The 23,750-nt window shown below is 32.5% G+C and overlaps 3 protein-coding genes across 4 annotated transcripts; 2 read left to right on the forward strand and 1 right to left on the reverse strand.

The window, feature by feature from the left end:
- Positions 1-1,070: 1,070 nt before the first annotated feature.
- LOC109818666 (protein NRT1/ PTR FAMILY 5.5) lies at positions 1,071-19,394 on the reverse strand. Of its 2 annotated transcripts, none has more exons than XM_083070777.1 (4): positions 19,267-19,394; positions 18,858-19,075; positions 9,631-11,101; positions 1,071-1,448 (listed from the first exon to the last, which is right to left on the reverse strand). In XM_083070777.1, the coding sequence occupies exons 2-4, from the start codon at positions 19,023-19,025 to the stop codon at positions 1,381-1,383; spliced, it is 1,707 nt and encodes a 568-aa protein (XP_082926903.1). In that variant the 5' UTR covers positions 19,026-19,075; positions 19,267-19,394; the 3' UTR covers positions 1,071-1,380. The 2 variants fall into 2 exon arrangements, with proteins under 2 accessions (XP_082926903.1, XP_082926902.1); XM_083070776.1 differs by having other exon boundaries at positions 19,170-19,385.
- On the forward strand, positions 3,000-3,919 carry LOC145955713 (uncharacterized). The gene is made up of 2 exons (XM_083070775.1): positions 3,000-3,439; positions 3,760-3,919. Exons 1-2 carry the CDS (start codon positions 3,001-3,003, stop codon positions 3,792-3,794), a joined length of 474 nt encoding a protein of 157 aa, XP_082926901.1. The 5' UTR covers position 3,000; the 3' UTR covers positions 3,795-3,919.
- Positions 19,395-22,060: 2,666 nt separating the features above from the next.
- LOC109818658 (uncharacterized) lies at positions 22,061-23,536 on the forward strand. The gene is made up of 3 exons (XM_083071770.1): positions 22,061-22,227; positions 22,431-23,308; positions 23,400-23,536. Exons 1-3 carry the CDS (start codon positions 22,061-22,063, stop codon positions 23,534-23,536), a joined length of 1,182 nt encoding a protein of 393 aa, XP_082927896.1.
- The last annotated feature ends 214 nt before the right edge of the window (positions 23,537-23,750 follow it).

The following is a 23,750-nucleotide window of genomic DNA, read 5'->3' on the forward strand; positions in this document are numbered from 1 at the left end:
TTCTGTCAGAAATTTCTGTCAGAAATCAGCATTTTTCTTGTAGTGAGCCTACTAAGTGTTTGAGTATTTCTTGAGCTCAGGTTCTCCAAGCTGGACGAGGATTGGCGATTCCTATCGATCGGTGAGTATTTCTATGCGACCTCTCTAGTCCTATTGAAGGTTTGAGTATTCCTTGAACTTAGCCTCTCTAGGCTGGACGAGGATTGACAGTTCCTACTGATCGATGAATATTTCTATGCGGCCTCTCCAGGCCTACTAAAGGTTTGAGTATTCCTTGAGCTCAGCCTCTCCAAGTTGGACGAGGATTAGTAGTTCTTGTCAACCGATGAGTATTTCTATGCAGCCTCTCCAAGTCTACTGAAGGTTTGAGTATTCCTTGAGCTCAACCTCTATAGGCTAGATGTTGGCGGTTCCTATCGATCGATGAGTATTTTTGTGCGGCCTCTCCAAGCCTACAAAGGGGTGAGTATTTCTACGCGGCCTCTCCAAGCCTACAAAGTTGAGTATTCCTTGAGTTCAGCCTATCCAGGCTAGACAAGGATTAGCGCTTCTCGTTGACCGTTTAGTATTTCTATGCGGCCTCTCTAGGCCTACAAAGGGGGTGAGTATTTTTACGCGGTCTCTCCAAGCCTAGAAAATTGAGTATTTCTTGAGCTGAGTCTCTCTAGGCAGGACGAGGATTATCGGTTCTCACTGACCGTTAAGTATTTCTACGCGACCTCTCCAAGCCTACAAAAGAGTAAGTATTTCTATGTAGCCTCTCTAGGCCTATTCAATGCACTCCATAGACTTCAGCTAGAAAATTCCCAACATCCAATCACACCCCTTATGTTAAATTCATGTTGTAGACTATTCAATGCTTAAGGAAATTCATGTTTTAGAAGATTTACATCATGGCCATGTTGAGATGCCTTAGCTATGGATCACTTACATGACCCTATAAAACATTCAGAGTCACTATGTACGTACACACTTTCTATATATTGTCACTTAATTGATTCGTGCAATTAACTGAGTATATATTATACATTTATACCATATGTTGTTGTAGTTACTTCACCTTCAAATACTTGTTCTAAAGTAACGGTGCCAATCACCACCTTAATTGAAGCAGATCTAGCAGCACTTTTAGACCAGTAAGGTCTAGATATATAGATTAGAATTAGATAGGTATTATACATACATAGTAAGTTAATTAGGTACAAATACACGTTGATCCTTACAAAATCACCTAAGTTTCAAGGTGAGCGACATAAATATCTAACAACATTGTTTGTCTGTGCCACATTATCTAATCCATATATTATATGATCGTTGATTGAAATATATACTAAAGTCAAGCCGACTTTTTTGTCCAAACACTAGAATACAAGCAGTGGATCAGGAATCAAGAGTTAGAAAATCAACCCATGAAACGTCTACATTCTCGTTGTTTTCTTCATATGGTTCTTCATAGATGATAATCATTTGTATACAACAAAAAAAGAGAGGGGTAAGGTAAACTATTATTTCATAGTATATGGTAATAGAGAATTAAGTAAATAAATTAATAAAAAGACAAATCAATGTACTCAACCATCTAACAATAATTAATTTATAATATATATATATATATATATATATATATATATATATATATATATATATACGAGGGGAGTTATAATTATACTGTTGTAACTTTTACTAAATATTACACTACTCAATAACTTTATATTAAATGTGAATTTTGTAAATCTAACTGTTAGATTGAAAGTTCATATCACTTTATTCGTGTATATCAAATTTTGTTAAAATTAAAAAACAACTTGAAGGTAATCAAAGTGTTCATATTTTAGTGTATTTTGAAATGAATATATTACATCAATTTTATTTTATAAAAATGATGTATCAAATCATCTTAAATGAATATAATTTTTTATATATATATAATCTAAGAGATATGAAATTTTAATTTAACAGTTAGATTTACAAAATTTGCATTTAATATATCTTAACTATAGTTAGTTTTTACTCAACTAGCTATTGTTAACCTGCACTGACTTTTCTGTTAGACCTTTTTGTTATTCTGTTTCATTTCTGTTATTCACCTCTGTTAGCTGGTTTGTATATAAATACTGTACAGATGGTTAATAATAAGCATGCAAGTCTTTGATCATTTACGTGCTATTTTTCTCTCTCCGTGTTTGCACTTTTCTTATTATGGTATCAGAGCTCTTCAATTGAAGAGCTCTGCTGCGCACTCTTATTTTGGTGTTCTTTCTATTCTTTACCACCATGAATGATGCATCAGAGCAAGCTCCAAATATGCATAGTTACCTCTACCTTCATCCAAGTGAAAATCCAGCAACAGCACTTGTATCTCCATTACTTGACTCAACGAATTATCATTCATGGAGTCGATCGGTATTAACTGCACTCAGCGCAAAGAACAAAGTTGAATTCGTTGATGGAAGTGCTCCACAGCCATCGAAATCGGATCCTGTTTACACTGCATGGCGCCGTTGCAATAACATGGTTGTTTCATGGCTCGTTCATTCAGTTTCACTCTCAATTCGTCATAGTATTTTGTGGATGGAAAACGCTGATGAGATTTGGAAAGATTTGTAGTCACGCTACGCACAAGGAGATCTTCTTCGAGTTTCAGATTTACAGTTTGAAGCATCTTCCATAAAACAAGGTGATCTTTCTGTAACTGAGTTTTTCACTAAGCTACGTGTTGTCTGGGATGAAATTGAAAATTTTAGGCCAGATCCTGTTTGTGCTTGTACTACAAGATGCACGTGTAATGTTCTTTCGATTATTGCTCAACGCAAATTAGAAGACCGAGCAATGCAGTTTCTCCGTGGTTTGAACGATCAATACAGCAATGTCAGATCACATGTTTTACTCATGGATCCATTGCCTCCTCTCTCTAAAATTTTCTCATATGTTGCACAACAAGAACGTCAACTTCTTGGAAACAATTTTATGATACAGGTTAATTCAGAAAAGAAAGAAACAATGATCAATGCAGTTAACTCTTCAAATGCTTGTTCTTATTGTGGACGAGCTGGTCACAATGAAAACGTCTGCTATCGCAAACACGGATTTCCTTTGAATAATGATAATAAAGGTAGTAAAGGAATGTTCAATCGCAACGGAAAGGTATGCACACATTGTGGAAAAAGTGGGCATACGATAGACGTTTGTTACCGTAAACATGGTTTCCCACCTGGACATAGGCTATATAATGTTAAGAACGCTAGTGTGAATAGCACTGTGACTGGTGATGGCAAGGTCACTGATAATGATCAACAGACTTCTGAGAACCAAGATCTCCGCTTCTCATCTCAGCAGTTTCAAGCCCTGCTAGCTTTAATACAACAGCCAAGTAATGGAAACTCAGCATCACACACTTCACATGTTAATCAGATCAGTTCTATTTCCTCTTCTAATCCAGGTAAATGATCTTCCGTCGTTTGTTCTGCAATTACACCACACACGACTTCTTGGATATTAGATTCAGGAGCCACCGATCACGTGTCTTCATCATTAACAAATTTTCTTTCATATATTACTATAAAACCCATTGTAGTTAAACTTCCCACAGGACAACACGTTGTTGCTACTCATTCTGGAACGGTGAAATTCACAGAGTCTTTCTTTTTGACTGATGTCCTATACATTCCTAGTTTTACTTTTAACCTCATTTCAATTTCTAAACTTGTTTCTTCTCTCAAATGTGAACTAATTTTTTCTCTCAATTCCTGTGTCATTCAGGACATGACCAACAAGCAGAAGATTGGTACAGTTGATGTAAATGGTGGTCTCTACCAAATTACACTTAAACCTGTCATTTCTCATTCTGTCTGTACTAGCGTTGTTCATCCTCGATATAATAAAATGCCTATTGACTTGTGGCACTTTCGTTTAGGTCATATATCTCATGATCGTATGCAGTGCATGAAACAATATTATCCCTGTTTGATAAGTAATAAGGATTTTATGTGTAACACATGTCATCACGCTAAACAACGACGTCTTCCTTTTCCTTTAAGTAATTCGCATGCATCTCAACCTTTCGAAATTATGCATATGGACATATGGGGTCCATGTTCCACAACTTCTATGCATGGACATAAATATTTTCTCACAGTGGTTGATGATCATACACGTTTTTGTTGGATTTTCCTTATGTCTTCAAAAGGTGAGACTCGTACTCACATTCATAGTTTCATTAACCAAATAGAAAACCAGTTTGGAAAACCTATAAAGATCATACGTACTGATAATGGTGTTGAATTTTCCATGCATCAATACTTCATGAGTAAAGGGATCATCCATCAAACTACATGCATAGAAACACCTCAACAAAATGGTATCGTGGAACGAAAGCATCAGCATCTTTTAAACGTTACACGCGCATTGCTCTTTCAATCTAATCTACCTTTAAACTTTTGGTGTTTCGCTCTTTTGCATGCAACGTATCTCATAAACTGCATTCCCACTCCGTTTTTAAATAATACTTCTCCTTTCGAAAAACTATATTCTCGACCATGTGATATCTCTACTCTTCGCATTTTTGGATGTCTGTGTTACACAAGTTCCCTTACTGCTCATCGTACAAAACTCGATCCCCGAGCTCATCCTTCTATATTTCTTGGCTTTAAACCACATACAAAAGGATATCTCATATATAATTTACATTCTCGTACCCTTTCAGTTTCCCGAAATGTAATCTTTTATGAAGATTATTTTCCCTACGTCGACACCTCACCCACATCTTGTTCTACCTCTCCTTCTCTTCCTATATCTACCTCTTTTATACCTGATTATCCTTTAGACAACTCTACTTCCTCTCCCAACCCGTCACCCATCTCTTCTCCCCTTACGTCTCATTCAGATGACTCATCTCATATTTCTCCTTCTCCAATTCGTCAGTCAACCCGTTTACGCCAACCTCCTGCTTACCTTAGAGACTTTCATACCGCCTTTACATCAACTGGGATCACTTCTGCTCCAGGTATTCGTTATCCCCTTCATCATTTTCTTTCTTATCATCGTCTTTCTCCATCTTTTCGTCAGTATATTATGTCTATTTCATCTATTTCTGAACCTAAAACATATGCTGAGGCCTCCAAGCTTGACTGTTGGCTTAAAGCCATGCACGACGAGATCACTGCTCTTGAAGCCAATCAGACTTGGGTTCTCACCGATCTTCCTCCTCACAAAACAGCCATTGGGTGTCGTTGGGTATATAAAGTAAAACATCATGCAGATGGATCCATTGAACGTTACAAAGCACGTCTCGTTGCCAAGGGCTATACCCAACAAGAAGGCCTTGATTTTCTTGATACTTTCTCTCCGGTGGCTAAGCTTACTACTGTGCGTCTTCTTCTTGCCCTTGCTGCTATACATAAGTGGCATCTTAAACAGCTTGATGTCAACAATGCTTTTCTTCATGGTGACCTTCATGAAGAAGTTTATATGCAGCCTCCTCCTGGATTATCTCTTTCGAAACCAGGTCAAGTTTGTCGTTTACAGCGTTCTCTATATGGCCTCAAGCAAGCCAGTCGTCAATGGTATGCTCGTCTCTCTTCCTTCTTGCTTTCTCATGGGTACAAACACTCCACGTCTGATCACTCTCTTTTTCTCAAGTTTTCCTCCACTACGGTTACAGCTCTCCTTGTTTATGTAGACGATATTGTTCTTGCTGGTAACAATATTCATGAAATTACTCATATCACTTCTCTCCTTGATCAAACCTTTAAGATCAAGGATCTCGGGGATTTGAAGTTCTTTCTTGGGCTAGAGGTTGCTCGTAATGCGTCAGGTATTCATTTATCTCAACGAAAGTATGTTTTGGATATTCTTTCTGATAATGGGATGCTGGCATCTCGTCCTGCTTCGACTCCCATGGACTATGGCACACGTCTTCATGATTCTTCTGGCACACTCCTTTCGGATCCATCTACTTATCGTCGTTTAATTGGTCGTCTCATCTACCTCACGACTACTCGTCCAGACATTACACATGCAGTTCAACATTTGAGTCAATTTGTTTCCAACCCAACGTCAGCTCATCATCAGGCTGCTTTTCGTGTCCTTCGCTATCTAAAACGTGCTCCTGGTTCTGGCATATTTTTAGATGCTAATAGTTCTGTTCAACTAAAAGCATTTAGTGACTCTGACTGGGCTGGCTGTGTTGACACTAGAAGATCCATCACTGGTTTTTCTGTTTATCTTGGGAATTCTTTAATATCCTGGCGTTCAAAGAAACAATCCACAGTTTCTCGCAGCTCTTCTGAAGCTGAATATCGTGCTTTAGCAACTACTACTTGTGAGCTTCAATGGCTTACCTATCTGTTGACTGATCTTGGCGTTTCTTTTGTCCAACCTGCTTTGTTATATTGTGACAATCAGTCTGCTATTCAAATTGCTTCGAATCAAGTTTTTCAAGAACGCACGAAACATATCGAGATAGATTGTCATATTGTTCGTGAAAAGCTTCATGTTGGACTGCTCAAACTTCTACCCATTTCATCTTCTCTTCAACTTGCTGATATTTTTACGAAGGCTCTTTCTCCCGCTGTTTTTAATAACATTTGTTCCAACTAGCTATTGTTTACTATAGTTAGTTTTTACTCAACTAGCTATTGTTAACCTGCACTGACTTTTCTGTTAGACCTTTTTGTTATTCTGTTTCATTTCTGTTATTCACCTCTGTTAGCTGGTTTGTATATAAATACTGTACAGATGGTTAATAATAAGCATGCAAGTCTTTGATCATTTACGTGCTATTTTTCTCTCTCCGTGTTTGCACTTTTCTTATTATGGTATCAGAGCTCTTCAATTGAAGAGCTCTGCTGCGCACTCTTATTTTGGTGTTCTTTCTATTCTTTACCACCATGAATGATGCATCAGAGCAAGCTCCAAATATGCATAGTTACCTCTACCTTCATCCAAGTGAAAATCCAGCAACAGCACTTGTACACCTGTGTTATAATACCCCTCATATATATATATATATATATATATATATATATATATATATATATCCGAAATATAGCTTAAATTATTTGAAGAATTATGCTAGCATTACTATAGGATGAACATCTCATTATGAGTATTTGAATATTATATATTAATTTGAAACACGACATAAATTCTGATGATATAAAATATTTATACATTTTATAACAAGTCAATACACGACATTTTATGACTATGTATGTCACATTGTCATATTTGTCATAATAAAGGATACGAGTATGATTAATTATGAGGAATTACAACAATTGATTGGGTTTGGGAGACTTCATGAGATGCATGCATATAATATAACAGCAGATTGGATTGTATTCAAGGAGGAGATAATTAAGCAATGTGTGAAAATGTTAGGCTCACTATATATTATTTGGTTATATTAATCAAGGTTAGCTAGCAATTTTTTATACAAGTACACATAATTACATCTAACCTTGAGATATATATTATGTTCTTAAATTCTCCTAATTTTGTAAATGGATTTTAGGTACCCTTTACCTATTTAATATATATTACTTTCTGGTTCAAAAAATAAAAATAAAAAAGTACCAACTCACAACTTGCTTGTTTTAGACCAAAGAGGGACTTCACCGGTTTACACACCTTAGACATAACTCCGTCCTTTATGTTACATTCCTTGAGAAATATTTATGTAGACATTTTGCATTAGGAGAGAGACAAAAATAAAAAACGTCGTGATAATTGACATTTTTTCATGCCTTTTGATCTCCTCAACTAAGGAACAAAAATCATTAAAAATAAATAGAAACATCATGTAATTTGATGCTTTATATGCATATTTAAGAGTTTTAATTTATATGGATGGCAAAAAATTATGTTTAACGAAAAAAAAATATGCGTTTTAATATAAAATATAGAAAAAATAAAAATTTATGAGTATAATTGAATTATTAGAATTAGTTTATAATGACTTAAAGTTATGATAAAAATAAGTATTTTACATATATAAAAATTTAAATATCACCAAATTTTAACGTATATAAATGTTAAACTTACAATTTACATGAAAAAATAATATATAATTATTTTAAACTATTAAGAAAAAATCCAACTTTTAAATTTTAATTTAACAAAAAAAATTAATTTTAATAAAATTATATTTTATACCACATAGAAAATTTAATTACAAATTAAAATTATAACTACTTCACAAATATTTCACATAAATAAATCTATAACCTAAAAATATATTATTATTATGATTTGCATATATATATATATATTTAGGTTATATAATATTTGATTTTTTGCATATATTTTTAGATTATAGATTTGTTTATGTGAAATATTTGTGAAATATTTTTTATTATTAGTTATAATTTTAATTTGTAATTAAATTTTTTAAGTGGTATAAAATATAATTTTATTAAAATTTATTTTTTTATTTATTAAATTGAAAATTAAAAATTGGAGTTTTTTTTAATTGTTTAAAACCCCTAAACATGCATATAATTTTTGCCATGCATATAAAACCCCTAAATATGCATATAAAGCGTCAAATTACATGACGTTTCTATTATTTTATTTTTAATGATTTTTGGTCGTTGGTCATGCATAAGAGTCAAAAGGCATGAAAAAAATGTCAATTATCATGATGTTTTCAATTTTTCTCTCTCCCCTAATGTAAAATGTCATATACAGTGACGTTTTTTTCATCTCTTCCATTCTATGTCGTTAAAATAATTTATTTTGATAAATATTTTTTTATTTAATTTATTTTAATATTTTTTTATGGCCAAACTGCCAATACATTTCATATACATAGGTTTGCTTTTATTAATTATTAATTTCAAAGATGATCACTATAAAAATATTGTCATGAATGACACACTTTATAGTGACCAATACTTATTTCTAAAAATTACTTTTATCAATATTGTATGTATAATATATGTTTATATATTGTTAAAAAATATAAATATAGATTATAATGATAAAAAAACATATTGTTAAATTTTATTTAAAATCAATACTAAAATTATGTATAAATAAATATAAAATAAATTTATATTTAATATAATATATTTTTCATTTCTTATCATATTATTTATTAAATTTAATTGACAGTTTTTTTTCTATTACTCTTTTACTTCAAAAATGGTGTCTACGTTGATCATATTCCTAGCTAATATATAATATTATTCATGTAGTGTTTGTGCAGAGAAATAATCATGTACTTCAGGGCTGTCAAGTGCTTATGGTGTTTATAATGACATACATTTAAATTTTTTAATGTAAGAAAAAATTGAAATTTGGTTGTGTTATGTTAAGATTAATTAAGAACTATTTCAAAAAATCACCCGATAATTTATCGATATCATTGTTTTTGACAATTTGCATTCTCTCTTACCGATAACTTCGGGAAAAAAAAAAAACAATTGAAAACAATAATATAGGATATAAAAGAACACAGAGGAAACAGTGAATTAGTATTTACTTTATGATATGTTCTATGTTCTATGTTCTATGTTCTATGTTCTATGTTCTATGCTATGTATGAGTTTTGTTACCGTTGTATCTCTTTAATTTAAGTTCTTTTGCTAATTAAAAGAAAAACCGAGGAAACAGTGAGTTATTTGTTACCTTGGTCCACCAGTTGTGCTTCATTATCATTATTTTCATGATGTGAATGTGGTTGATGAGGAGGATGTTTCAATTCATCTTCCGGCCATGCTTCCTTGTATGCATATCTGATGGAGTAGTATCCGAAAACGACAAGGAACGCAGCGTTCAGTATTCCCAACAACAGATAGTATCTGTTCAAATGGCTAGTGTCGATAGTTTTCTGGATCCAGCTTCTGGAAAATAAGACAAGTGGTATATTTAGGAGTTTGCCAGTACCGATCACTATTTCAGTAAACGATTCCTCGAAAGACCACATTGAATTTGCTACGAGGCACTCGAATAAACTGCTTAAGCCCCCCTCAACAAATCCCTCCGTGGTTCCTACCAATGCAAATTGTGGCACTAAGGCCGTTGTCGAGTTCCTTCCTCCTCGTTTCAGGTCCCCTGTCTCATTATCAGTAATCGACAATCTACGAGTCTCCATTAGGCATGCTACGAGGCAGCAAGTAACCCCACAAAGCATGCCAAAACCAATCCTTATAAGTGTGCCTGCTTTTCTTTTGGACCTACCATCCATACTTTTGAATTTTTTCAAGCGTCCAAATGCAAATCTAGTAATAAAGCAGATCCCTTCCGATACATAAATCATGAAGTCCGAGATCAAAAAGAGAATCCAGATATCCCTATTACTCTTTGTAATAGGGGTCACGATGTTTACTTGTGCAACAAAGAACGTGTTCTTGGTGGCCAGGAGTAAACTGTAACCAACAATGGCTACGTACAGGTAGATCATAGGAACAAGGCTCTTCACTTCCCTCACTTCCTTTACCATGCAAAGCTTCCCTTTCTTTTCTTGCATTTCATGATCACTACACTCTTCTCCTTCAACTTCAACTATAGCTGCTTTGTCCAACCACCTGAATAACCGTGGAACTTTCGGGGATAACCTTAGTCCTCTTCCATGCTTATACAAGTGCTTCTGTTTATAATTCTTCCAGTGATAAGAATTCGCTGTGGCTGGATACTTTGATTTTCGCTTCCGTAAAGCTGCTTTGCAGATTCTATAGATCATGTGTAGATAGCTTTCAGTTCTCAATTCTTTGCGCCTATACCCCACACAACCAAAGAGGAAAAACAGATGAGTCCCCCCCATAAGAAGTGCCGCAACTCTGAAGGTGTAATCGTAGCTTGCATCATTCATGGTAAAGGCCATACAAACTGTTATGACATATCCAACAATTGAAACAAAGAATAGCAGCCATATATTATTTGTATGACTTCTACCAACGTGGTCTTGCGCTCTGTTGTTTTGCCTGCTTCCATGTTCTACTTCTCTTTCTTTTTTCTCCTCAATTTTCTCTTTTACCTGATATTCGAGGAAATTTTCTGAAAGCTTTTGCCCGCTTTTCCCCAATGTAAGGAGGAATATCGCTGTATAGCATGCAAAATTCTCTAAAGTTGTTGTAGACGTCCATAGTAACATTAAGCCCTGTAATTAGTATCGAGAAATAAAAACAGTGACGTGTTAGTGCATAAATGCTGTTGATTTACATAATACAGGATCGGACATTAACTCAATTTAGGCACTTGCGGATCAATAATCGAATCACTGAATTATTAATTAAATTGGTATGTTTAAATTATTAATATGTTAATTTTATAGAAAATATACTATATATAAGTTAACTTTGTCATAATATTAATAATAAATCACTTTAGCATGGTAGTAAGCTTTGAGCTTTGCCACCCAAATTTTTTTTACGGTTGTTTTGTTATAAATTCAAATGGTAGGATGCAAGCTGGTGAATGAGCATTTTAGCCGTCTTACGCCACTTGGATCAGGTCTTGGGCAGCCTAATCAGAGGTGTTCACACTTTAGTGATAGCTTGCTTGGTAAGTGTGTTGGTAATCACAAACGCATTTACACGCACAATGTTGTAGGGTTCATAAACATATTCACATACATAATTACAAGAAAAGAAGTAAATTTACAAGATACAAAGATTTACGTGGTTCAATCAGAATAATTTATATTCACAATCTTACTAGATGATATTTTCTATTTCATCATTATGTTTATAATTACATGAGTATTTATAAGAAGAAAAAAAAGGGTCAAGTGTCCAATAAACTCTTCAAACTCTACATACTCAACAAAGTGTGCTCAAAAAAGTGATTATAGAGTATTTGTGACACCATTTAAGCCAGGTCACATGAGTTTAAATGAGCGAAGTCGTATTGCAATTCAAATATAATAAAGGAATCAAACTAGTAAAGGTTACAGTTTTCGAGTTAAAATTTAACAACACTAGATTCAACTACTTAATAAGTTAAAAGGGCAGTTAATTATCATGTCTGGATGAGAGTTATGAAACTGAGTTTTAATGTTGAAAAGTAAGTATCAATTTTGTGGATGGAACAATCAACACGTTGGATATTCTACGTTGTCTAGTTTGTGGTTAGGGTTAATTTAGTTTTATTCTGATATGTCGTTTAAAAATTGAGATTAAGATTATAACTTCTTTCTTAAATTAATCAAAAAATCCAAAATAATTTAATTGATTCTATTTGGATTGTCAGATTCATTGAGTTGATCTAATTCAATGAACACCTATAGATATGGCCATAATATAGTATAAAAGTGGAAAGTAATTCTCAACTTACAAGCTAATTTTGTAAATTTGAGTTATTTTGTGTTAGAAATTCTACGTTGTTTAATGAGATGGTTATAGCATAGTATATAAGCGAGGATTGAGGAGCAATTCGCTGATTAGGATGTCACATCATCAACATGAGAATGATGTATAATGAGATATGATCATAATATAGTGTATAAGTGGGAATAAAGAGCAATCTTCACCTTTCAAATTGATTTTATAATGTAGAGTTAGACTCCAAACCCACATTATTAAGATAAGGTACCTTATCAACATGAGCCCAATTTCGAAGCTTAGGAACAATGCAACTTGATACATTCCTTGATCCTAAACTCCCTTTCTCCATTTATTGCACTTAGTGTTGCATATGTGATAAGATGGGCTTAGAAAAAACCAAAAGAAGAAAAATTAATTAGTTAAAAGATTTTATAGGATGAAGTCAAATGTTTATTTTTATTTCTCTTAAAATAATGAGATGTTGCCACATGGATATATAACTATCCATTGATTAGAGTCAATTTAGGTCTATATAAATATATTTTCCTTCTAAAAATGATTACCAATGAATGAAAAATTTGAGCATTAATTATTTATTTTGTAGTCTTATTTCTCTTTTTTCTTATTCTAAGTTTAACATTGGTATTTTCATTAGTTAACTCTACCTCCCATGAAAGACCACCTTTGCGTCATATCCACTCAACTAGATGCTTTGCAAACTTGGTTGGTAAATCAACAAATACTAGAAGATGCACATTACCTTCACCTCTTACAAACCATGAAATCCATCCATAAGTTCCTTACCATCAATCTTTCCTTAACCAAGAAACACCTTGCCACCTTCACTAAACAACCCCTTACACCTTTTCATCAACTTATCTTCCAAAATTTTCAAACAACAAATATTTCACGCTCTTGCACACATCACTATTGCCTCCCCTAGACTTTAAACAAATCAGTTTTGCAACCATTCCTCATTGTCTCCCCACCACCTTATTTTCTCAACACTCAATCACCCATCGATAAATGCATATAGAACATCCCCATCCATATATCCTTCAAAGGTTGAGAGGTAACCTGCAGTGCTAGTGCATATGTCATTGCCACTGGAGGATGCATCTTGGAGGTCACCAACCATGGTTTTTGAACAGGCCGTGAAGTTGCTTATAGAGAAGGAAGTTGCAACAATTTTTACTTGCACACATACCCAACCCATTCTCTCGATGCTTGTTTACATAGCTCCAGGGGAGAAGATAATGGATCTGCAGGTAGCGAAGGACATCTTGATTGGTGTCCACTACAACAAATTTCCTGCACCCCTTTCAAACCCTACTACCCTTTTTCCCAAAAAAAACTACTTGCACTATTTTACACTAATAGCAATTTATTAGAACTGATGCAATTAAATATCAACTTTTTAGTTTCTATGTACATAGCATTTATCTTTTATTTCATCTTCATCTTTTTTTTTTCTTCAATTTCATCTCTTTGATTTGTATCATTTTCTATATTTTTTTCTTTTTTGACTATAAAAACTCCTTTTGTTTTGTTGAATAAGTCGCACAATAAATTGAAGAGGTTGTGTTTGTGGAAGAGGTGAATGGTAAAACGGGTTGTGTTGAGTTTTTTTTTGCAAGTGGTGTATTCAAAGTTTTTGGGTTTATGAGTAAGGGATGAAAAATGTGAGGTGGGTTTAAGGTGCAGGTGTTGCTAGGGTTGGGATTTTGTGGGTTTGTTTGTTGTGAGGTTTTGGGGAGAATAGGGTGTGGTTTGTGTTGTTGTATGGAGGTCGTTCTTTATGTATGTGTTTCTGCAAGGAGGGGCATAAAATGGGTGGAGTGATGTGAAGTGGTGACTTGCATTAAATTTTTTATTTTTATTTTATTTTGTTCTCATTTCTACTTCGATTAAATTTTAACCAATGTAGAACTGCATTCCATTTTATGTTAATGTGATTTTTGCCAACCATATAATAGATGTAGAATCCTTATTTTAACCAATGTTGAATCCTCCTTCTACGCTAGTGTAGTGTGTTTCATCTTTGGTCAGGAAGATTTCATCTAAGACATATGTGGCATTAAAAATAAAATCATATATCTCCTCATTTGCCAAAATAAGTATTGCTACAATTGAATACAAAAAGGCAATGCTAGCTGAAAAGAAAGTTTTTTTTGTTCATGTTATTATAATTATTTCATTTATGCTTTTTGTAACATTCAAATACACTAATGAAAGAGTTTCAGAGATTGTACAAGTATGAGATTGTATAGTTATGAGTGACTTAAAATAATTAATTTGTACTATCTATACTAATAAGATGCATCTATTTTTTGGCAGCTCATCTCATAAGAATTCCATAATTAAGCATATTTGACTTAGAGTAATTTAGGGATGGGTGACCTTCTAAAAAATTTCCCGAAAAACATGTAGGTGATGACAAAACACGCTGAAAAATCTTGTGTTGATTTGTGGGATCAATCGTGGATCCTAAAAAGTGAATGGACACCTTAGAAAGGACTACTCATAGAGGGTTCTAACTAACGATAAATTCTGTAAATTGTCATCGAATACACTGTAATGAAAGGGATTCAGAGATTGTACAATCATAGATTATGTGTGGTGCAACAACACTCACTAGTGAAAAAAAACATACAAAATTGATTATTTGGGGATTTGTAAAATTGGGTGTCTAATCAATTTTATTATCATTGGTGTTGTATTATACTACATTTAAAATCAAGTATCAACTAATTTTGAAAATAACATGTAAAAAATGAGTTAAAACAACCAATTTTATATGTTTACAAAATATCAAATGTTCTCCGTTGCATGTTCTAGAAATGTGAACATGAATCCAATAGAGGTTTCCAATGATTTTCCAAGTTTCCTTAGTGTTCTAGTTCTACAATCCAAGCTTCAAAAAAAAAATAGAGAATCATGTCTCAACAAAGGGCTTTCAAAGCTTTTGCCCCAAGAACCAGGTCATTTTCATTGCTCAGACTTCTTTGACACTTTCACCACAACTATTCACCACGACCACATTAGATCTCATGGTTTTCCAAGTCTGAAACACCTTAATGTAGTGACAAGTGAGAGAATGAGAAACGAAGAGAATGATGACACTCTATTCACATGACAAGATAATGCTTTGTATCTGCCTCCTCAGAAACGAAGTATTCAGCGACCATCGCCTCCTCCTCTGTCTCATAGAGGAGGAGCGAGATTAGTAGGTGGAGGCGGAGGGTCTCTTTGAAGGTGCATTTACTTAGCTACCTTCCTATGACACAATAAAAATATTCCATTGAGTTTTGTTTCCATTCCAAAACAAATCTTTATTCAAAAAAAAAAATAGAAAAGAAAATAAGGTGTGGATATGGATGGAGAAATGACATCAACCTAAATACATTATGAACACCCCTCTACACATTGCGAACCTTGCAAAGATATTGTTAATTCAAAAGACAACCTTAGATCTCTCATGCTTTTATAAGTTTTAATAATAACAAACCCTGCATATTTTAGTAAGAAAACACTTTATAAAATTCGTTGTTTCAGACTTTGTAAGATGAAGTAATGTTTGTAAAATGAAGCAAATCAGATGAAGCATACAAACTGTTCTTAACGATCATTATTTATTGTGGCTAACACTTTTAAATTTTCACAGAAAAGGCATTGGAAAAGGACTACATCCTTATTGTACGCTAACTTTGCTTCTTGTTGTTCTCATTTTTCTACTTTGCTCTAATAAGTAGTTGATTTATCAAAGATAAGGAGTAAGTTTAGGTGAAAAACTTTAATTGAAACATTTAATGCACAAACAGATAATTCTCCTCTCTCTATATGAAACAATTCTATTAATCAAACTCAATAAGTTGCAACGGTCATCTCTTTTAAAGCTACTATATAAGAAACTTTCGAACTCAAAAGAAGAAGTAATAGTGATACATAGAAAAATTTTAGGATACAATATACATCTCATAGAAAATCTTCTTCAAGAGTTTTCTTGCACTTAAATTATTTGTTGTAATCACATTTAAAAGAGACGACAATTGCAACCTTGTAATACCTTCCTAATCATTGTTATAAGGTAGAGCCTAGAGAAGTTTGTCTATACAAGAATACTTGGAGTTAAGCCTAGAGAGGCTTGTTTGTAAAAAGAATACTTGGGTAGTGGCTTGAAAAAGCCTATCAAAGAACACTTATTTGAGCCATAAATGATTTGATAAAAGAATACTACTTCATGTACTTTAAAAGATGTGAGTTTTTGATACACATTATTCAACCTTCTTCTAGTATCTATCTTTTCTCCACAGATATGCGTTCAAAATGAATGTGTTTCGAAATCATTGGAATGAACAATTAGGCGTTATATTGGATGAGTCAATAAATTAGAAATTTTAGGAACATATAATCAATTCTTTAAGAGCCAATTTTGTGAGTATTACGTGAAATCGATTCTTTCGAACTGATTTGTAAGTGTCGCTTATGGAATTGGTTATTCTTATAACCAATTTCATAAATGTTTTTAAAATTAGTTAAAGGGAAATTGACTTTAAATGTGATAAAAATGTTTACAACATGTCATCATCTTTTCTATTAATTCGATTCTCTTATAATCAATTTTTAATCTTGATTTTGTATGGATATTTTGTAATAATGTCCTCACTTTTGCATAACGAACAAATCGTATTTAGATTGTTAAAAACTCTGGTTTTCGGATGGTTGTGGAGTGATTGGGATGGGTAGGAGTTAGCGTAGCAATGGGCTAAGGAAGGGGTAGGGAAGGAGGGAACATGTGATAAGGAGGAGGAAAATGTGAGGGGGTAAAGGAGAGCGCGAGAATAAGGGAAGAGGAGGTAGCTTTTGGAGGGTGCACCACGTGGAAAGATTTTGCATTATTATCCATCGTTATTGTGATTTGGTTGGATATATATATATATATATATATTTTTTTTATAAGCTTACATATGTTTAGACATTTAAACTTATCGTAAAATTATTTTTGATTTTTTCAAATTTTAAATTCTTTTTAGTCCATGTAATTTTCACCAATAACTTGGGATATTGAGAATAAGTCCGGTCAAACCAAACTTTGAATATATATGTCAAACGTGTTCTACAAAATAAAAGTTTAAATGTAGACTATTATCTCTCATAGGTTTTTTTATAGGCCTTTCTTAAAGCTCGACTTAACTTATTAGTCTATTTAAAAACTAATTTAAATTATTAATGTTAATTAGGTCAATAAACTTAATTTTTAAAAATTAACAAAATTATTTTTAAAATTATTGAAGGAACAATTATGTGTAATCATGTATGTTGATGCACACTTATGCATAGGTCGTAAGCTTATAAACCTATTATGAAAAAAAAAATTATATAAAGAATATTTTATATATTAATTTATTTTTATTTTATAAATTTATTTGTTTATGTATATTTTTAATAATATATATATATACACACACATATATATATATATACATATATATATATAGTATTTTATTATTATATTATATAAATAAATAGGCTGATCTATCATATTTTACAAGGTTTTTTTATAAACCTAAGTCTAACTTTTATATATATATATATATATATATATATATATATATATATATATATATATATATAAATAGATTTTTTTAAAAGTTTAAACTTGACATTTTTATTAAACAGGTGAAACTTTAAAGAAGCTAGGCCATGAGCCTTTATTTAAGATTTGACCTATTATCATCTCTACTAATGACATATTTAAAAGTGATAAATTGAGACAATTATATAATATTATTAGTTCAATTTAATGGAATATTTTTACTAACAAGGATACTAATAAGTAGATTTTGTGAGTCAATATACTATAAGAAATATTATATACACTAGCCTGAAAAAAGTGTTACTACAGCCTACAGGTACAATATATATAAACGTATATTTAATTGACATATAAATATTACACACAATTTTATTATTAATTTAAATGAGATTTAACTATATATTTTATCTGTCATTATAGCCTATATCCACACTTTTAAATAATATATTAATGTATGTTATATTTATTGTATGAATAAAAATAATTTTTAATGATATATATTATGTCACTATAGAGTATATATCACTATAAGACAATTTTTAATAATTATATTTGACTGTTCTTTAATATATTTTAGTATAAGGACTAATATAATTGTTAAAAAGAAATTATAAAAATTAAAAAATTAATTTTAAAGTTGAATAATTAAAAATAAAATTATCATTTGAAAGAAAAAATATATATATATATATATACCTACACCTAAAATAGTTAAGTACTATACAAAGCTATCAATGACATCAATAGTGGTTCTTTAATTTATGCAGTATGTCCTATTTCACCGATGAAAAAGATCCTTCAATTCCTGTATTACTGAATATCACTGGATGTTTCTTTCTTCTACATCACTCCTTTATTCAATTATCATGATTTTTCAATTTTGCTGAGAATTAGAATGACTTTTGGTTTCTCAAACGGATTTCAACTTTACAAGGCAAGCATAATAATTGGGAGGGGAAAAAAAGTAAAAGTATAATATAGAAATATGAATTTACCTCAATGGAAGCTGCAGTGCATAATGTGATCAGAGTGAAACAATCCACGTATGCTTCTTCGATTAGAGAAACAAAAAGAAAAAAGAAAGACGATAGAGCATCTTGCAGATTAACAACAACAGCAGCTATCCGCTGGTCACCATCCATAAAATCTGTGAGGTAGTCCATCAATGTAGACAGCACCGCTATTTCCAAAAAATTGTAGCTTACAACCAAACCTGAAAATGTATCCGCCAAAAATAGTGAAGTTAAACATAAGTTCCCATGCATAAATTATTAACACAATTAGTTGCGTTCTTCAACAGTGGTTACCGCCAATAAAAGGTATGGTCTTTGAGAAGAGGAATAGATTACGGAGTGAAGCTTTTGTGGAGTGCAAGAATGACTTAGGAGGAGGTTTGGTGCTTACTTCTGAACTGTGTTCTTGCTGTGCCATGACCAAGTTTGATGGGAATACAACAATCAAATGACAATTATCTTGAAGCTAAAGTGCAAATAGAGGTAACAGAATGCTACTTTTAAGTGCATTATTGAGACTGAGTGCGGTGATGACAAAGCAAAGACAAAACAAGTCAAGTCAACCCAACTCTAGTCCACACACCTCATGCAAGGAAAAGGGCTGTAACGTTTGAAGACCGTCACTTCAACATCATACTCATAGAGCACCGTCGGTGAGATTTTTTTTTTTCTTGATTGACCTCATAGACTTTAATTAATATATATATATATATATATATATATATATATATATATATATATATATTAATTATATTATAACTTTTAAATTTTAAAATAAAGAATATTTTTTAAATAGTTATTTTAGTATTTAAATGATAAAATATAAAATATGTTTTAATTTAAAAAAATATTTAATTTTTTTTTGTGTTCCAATTTTAAATCAAATGACTTTAATTTAATTTTAGTTTATATATATGTATATAAAATATTTTTAGTTTATTTTAATTAAGCATCTCATAATATATATTTTTTCAAAATATTGTAGTATAATTTATACAAGATATTATAAATAAATTAAAGATTAACACTTCTTTTAAAAGTATTTTTATTTTATATAATTATTTTTGTATCGTATAAATTTGATGAAGGAATTAATTGATATTTTGAATTAACAAAAATTTATATATATATATATATATATATATATATATATATATTATATTTTGGTATTTTAATGATATTTTTATTTTTATTTAAAATATATCTATTTTTTGTCAATATTTTTTTTTATATTTTAACTAATTTTAATTTGTATACTTTTGACAATGGAATTAATTAATGATGATATAATTTGTCAACATAATAAATCATATATTGTAACAAAATATTAATATTAATTTTTTTATAATTTAATTTTTTTTTACTTTTGATAATAAAATAATGTGTAAATACAACAATGAAAGTGAATATTATTGGAGTGAATTAGAGCTCCGTGGATGATGAAGACATTTGTTTTTTGAATGTCTTGGGATTTGACAAAGGGAACAACATTTGGATTGTCCCTTTCCTCTTAAGTCCATAGTGCGTATATGACTTGATTTTGGGCGACCTTTTAAACTTCTTCACATGTTTGAATTGTGACACATTTATGGTTCGCGTGATAGGTTGGCTAATAATTTGGGTGATGTATTTGGCCGAATGATCCTTTGTATGCATTAGAGGCGTATAGTCCAACATGTACATTGGATGTGTGTATCTTGTTTAATCAATTTCTACGTGTTTACATGTAGCAATTGCGTGTGAACATGACATGTGCACTTTTTGAAATTTTCCATAATTGCACCATTGTTGATCCAATCACACAATGAATTTTCCAATTTCCCTTTGGTGTTCTTGTGCATTATGTGACACCCTCTATCCTGCATATCATAATACAAATAATAAAATTTAAATAACACAGTCTTTCATTTTTTTTAATATACCAAACATGTTCAGATAGAGAGCACCATATTCATAACTTAAACAAATAACATAATCACAAAAGCAATAAGGATAAGATTTTCAAAATAATTTAACAGAAACAGCATACTAATCTAATCCTATCTACATCCCGATGTCACGTGTCCTATCAGAGCAAATCCCAACATAGAAGCCTAAGCTTCATCACCAACATCCTCAGCCTCATGCTGATAATCACCTGTAAGATAGTCAAGGAAAAACAACACAAGAAAAGGGAGTGAGAAACATCTCACTCTGGCTCACAGTATAGGAATATACACCGGATAGCCAAACACAAACAAAACATATATAACACAGATAAATTAGTAATAATATCACATCTCACTCATTCAAGACATAAAAATATTAATTTATCATATAACATTAAAATACACATTGATGGACACGGACTACATTTTATCATGCATGTGGCGCCAGTAAAACATCACATGGCATATTGTCGCTAGCAATACACATTGATGGACACGGACTACATTTTATCATGCATGTCATTGACGCAGTGCTTAGGGTTTCAAAGTGTCATTGATGTAGTGTTTAGAGTTGTTGAGTGTAATTGATTGACGCCTATCTCCATATTCTATTTAAATGATACCATTCTTGGATTCAAATGCAAAGTGCAATTGAGCAAAGTTTTCTTGTTTTTGTGTGTTAGTCTTTGTCTACAACAATGTCTTCCTCTTCTTTCCCTGTGTTAGTCTTTTTCAATGGTGAAATCACTCAAACAAACCAAGGGGATACTTTTGTATCCTCTGACCCAATATTTTTATCAATTAGTTCACGTATCACACTTAATGCATTGAAAGCTAAGATCCAAAGAAGACTAAACTTAACACAACCACATTCAGTTGATCAACTTTACTTTCGGTATCCACAAGTGGTAGGCAGAGGAATGCTTAATTTCCGGGCTGTCAAGCTTACTGACGATGAAGACGTTCATGGTATGATTCAAATGGTTCATTCCCTTAAACATCTTACTTCTGCTCAACTATATGCAGATCTCACACCAATTATTTTTGAAGAAGAAAACCAACCTTCTACATATGAAAACCAACCTTCTATCTATCAAAATCAACCTTCTTCTTCCTATCACAACCAACCTTTTTCCTATGAAATCCAACCTTCTTTTTATCAAACCCAACCTTCTTCCTATCACAACCAACCTTCTTCCCATGAAAACTAACCTTTTTGTCATGAAAACCAACCATCGTTAGACAATTTTCATACACATGGATCCTTTACCAACCTCCTTACAGTTGGAGTCCAACAAGAAGAACAACAAGAAGGAGTCCCTAAAGTTCCTGAAGAAGAAGTTGGTCCTTTTAGTGAGGGGGAAGATGATGCAAGACTCCAACAAGACGATGAACAAGATCGTCTTGTACAACAATCTCAGCACGTAAGCACATTCAGTTTTCTTTCACACATGCATAATGTTGATTTGCAAACAGATTTCAGCGACCTAGAGTATAGACATGCACTTGACCATATTGACGTCGAGTACTCTCTTGACAACCTATTTCAAGGCATGACTTTCAACACAAAGGAGGAAGTTCAACATGTTCTAAATGCATACCATATAAAGAAAGGTTTGTAATACAGGGTGGAGAAATCATCACCAACATTAATTGTCGCACGTTGTGTTAACAATACATGTGATTGGAGGTGCAGAGCGGCTTTTATTACTAAAAGCCAAAAATGGGAGCTTCGTAAGCTATCAGATGAACATTCTTGCTCATCACCTATTATTACACAAGATCATGTTAACCTTGGCTATGTATATATTAGCAAAAGTATTCTTCCTTTGGTGGAGAGTGATCCATCCATTTCTATTCCAACATTAATAGCACACATCAAAAATGCTGAAGGGTACACAATCTCATACTGCAAAGCTTGGATGGCAAAGCAAAAGGCAATTGAAGACTTACATGGCAACTGGGAACAATCTTACCATGATTTACCCAAGTTGCTCAGTGCCATGAGTGGATTTCTTAATGGATTTGTTGTTGAGAAGCAAACAAGGCCACTATACAACAAACAAGGTGAGATGGTTCATCATTATGTTCAATTCCATAGAGTATTTTGGACATTTAAACCTTGTATTGATGGGTTCAAATATTGCAAGCCCATTGTTCAAGTTGATGGCAAATTCTTGTATGGCAAATACAAAGGAACTCTCCTTATGGTCGTGGCTCAAGACGGTAACAACAAAATCTTTCCAATTGCCTTTGCAATTATTGAGGGTGAAACAGCAGAAGCATGGTTTTTCTTTCTACATTATCTCAAAAGACATGTTTGCCCTCAAGATGGCCTTTGCTTAATTTCGGACAGGCACGAGTCTATCAAAAATGCCTACGCTAGACAGGACAGTGGTTGGACACCTGAGAATTCGGTGCGTGTGTTCTGTATTTGCCATATAGCTCAAAACTTCACGAGGCATTTCAAGAATACAGAACGAAAAAAATTAATCATCAATATGGGTATGTACTTAGCATCATTAATTACTTTTATTTGTTTCACCATATTTCAACATTACTAAATTGTTCATTTTTTGCTAATCTGATTTCACAGCTTATGGGATGACTAAGCCAAGATTCAATTACTACTACAACATGCTAAGGAGCGAACCAGAAACTGAAGGTGTAATTGAATGGCTCAACACCATACCAAAAGAACAATGGACTCTTGCATGGGACGGTGGCCGATGATGGGGATACATTGCTACCAACTTGGCTGAGGCAATTAACTCCATTCTTAAAAAAAAAGAAATTTTTCAATTTCTCCAATCATCATGTCGACTTATAAGAGATGTAATGCCTTATTCATCCAAAGGGGGAAGGAAGTCGATGCTAAACTTAGGGTTGGCCAAGTTTTTATGGAAATAATGAATAGGGCCATGAGAGATGCAGAATCAAAGGCTAA

Source organism: Cajanus cajan, chromosome 3 (genome assembly GCF_000230855.2).
Source record: "Cajanus cajan strain Asha chromosome 3, NIPB_CcT2T_4, whole genome shotgun sequence".
NCBI lineage: Eukaryota > Viridiplantae > Streptophyta > Magnoliopsida > Fabales > Fabaceae > Cajanus > Cajanus cajan.

Bases quoted from the DNA above. Each gene is read 5' to 3' on its own strand.
- LOC145955713 (XM_083070775.1), top strand. From the start codon at position 3,001: ATGATCAATGCAGTTAACTCTTCAAATGCTTGTTCTTATTGTGGACGA. The intron at 3,440-3,759 runs GTAAATGATCTT...TGTGTCATTCAG, and splicing joins TATTTCCTCTTCTAATCCAG to GACATGACCAACAAGCAGAA.
- LOC109818658 (XM_083071770.1), top strand. From the start codon at position 22,061: ATGGATCCTTTACCAACCTCCTTACAGTTGGAGTCCAACAAGAAGAAC. The intron at 22,228-22,430 runs GTAAGCACATTC...TTTGTAATACAG, and splicing joins TTGTACAACAATCTCAGCAC to GGTGGAGAAATCATCACCAA. The intron at 23,309-23,399 runs GTATGTACTTAG...CTGATTTCACAG, and splicing joins AAAATTAATCATCAATATGG to CTTATGGGATGACTAAGCCA.
- LOC109818666 (XM_083070776.1), bottom strand. From the start codon at position 19,293: ATGGCACAGCAAGAACACAGTTCAGAAGTAAGCACCAAACCTCCTCCT. The intron at 19,076-19,169 runs GTAACCACTGTT...ATACATTTTCAG, and splicing joins GACCATACCTTTTATTGGCG to GTTTGGTTGTAAGCTACAAT. The intron at 1,449-9,630 runs GTAACAAATAAC...TCATCTATGAAG, and splicing joins AGCACAACTGGTGGACCAAG to AACCATATGAAGAAAACAAC.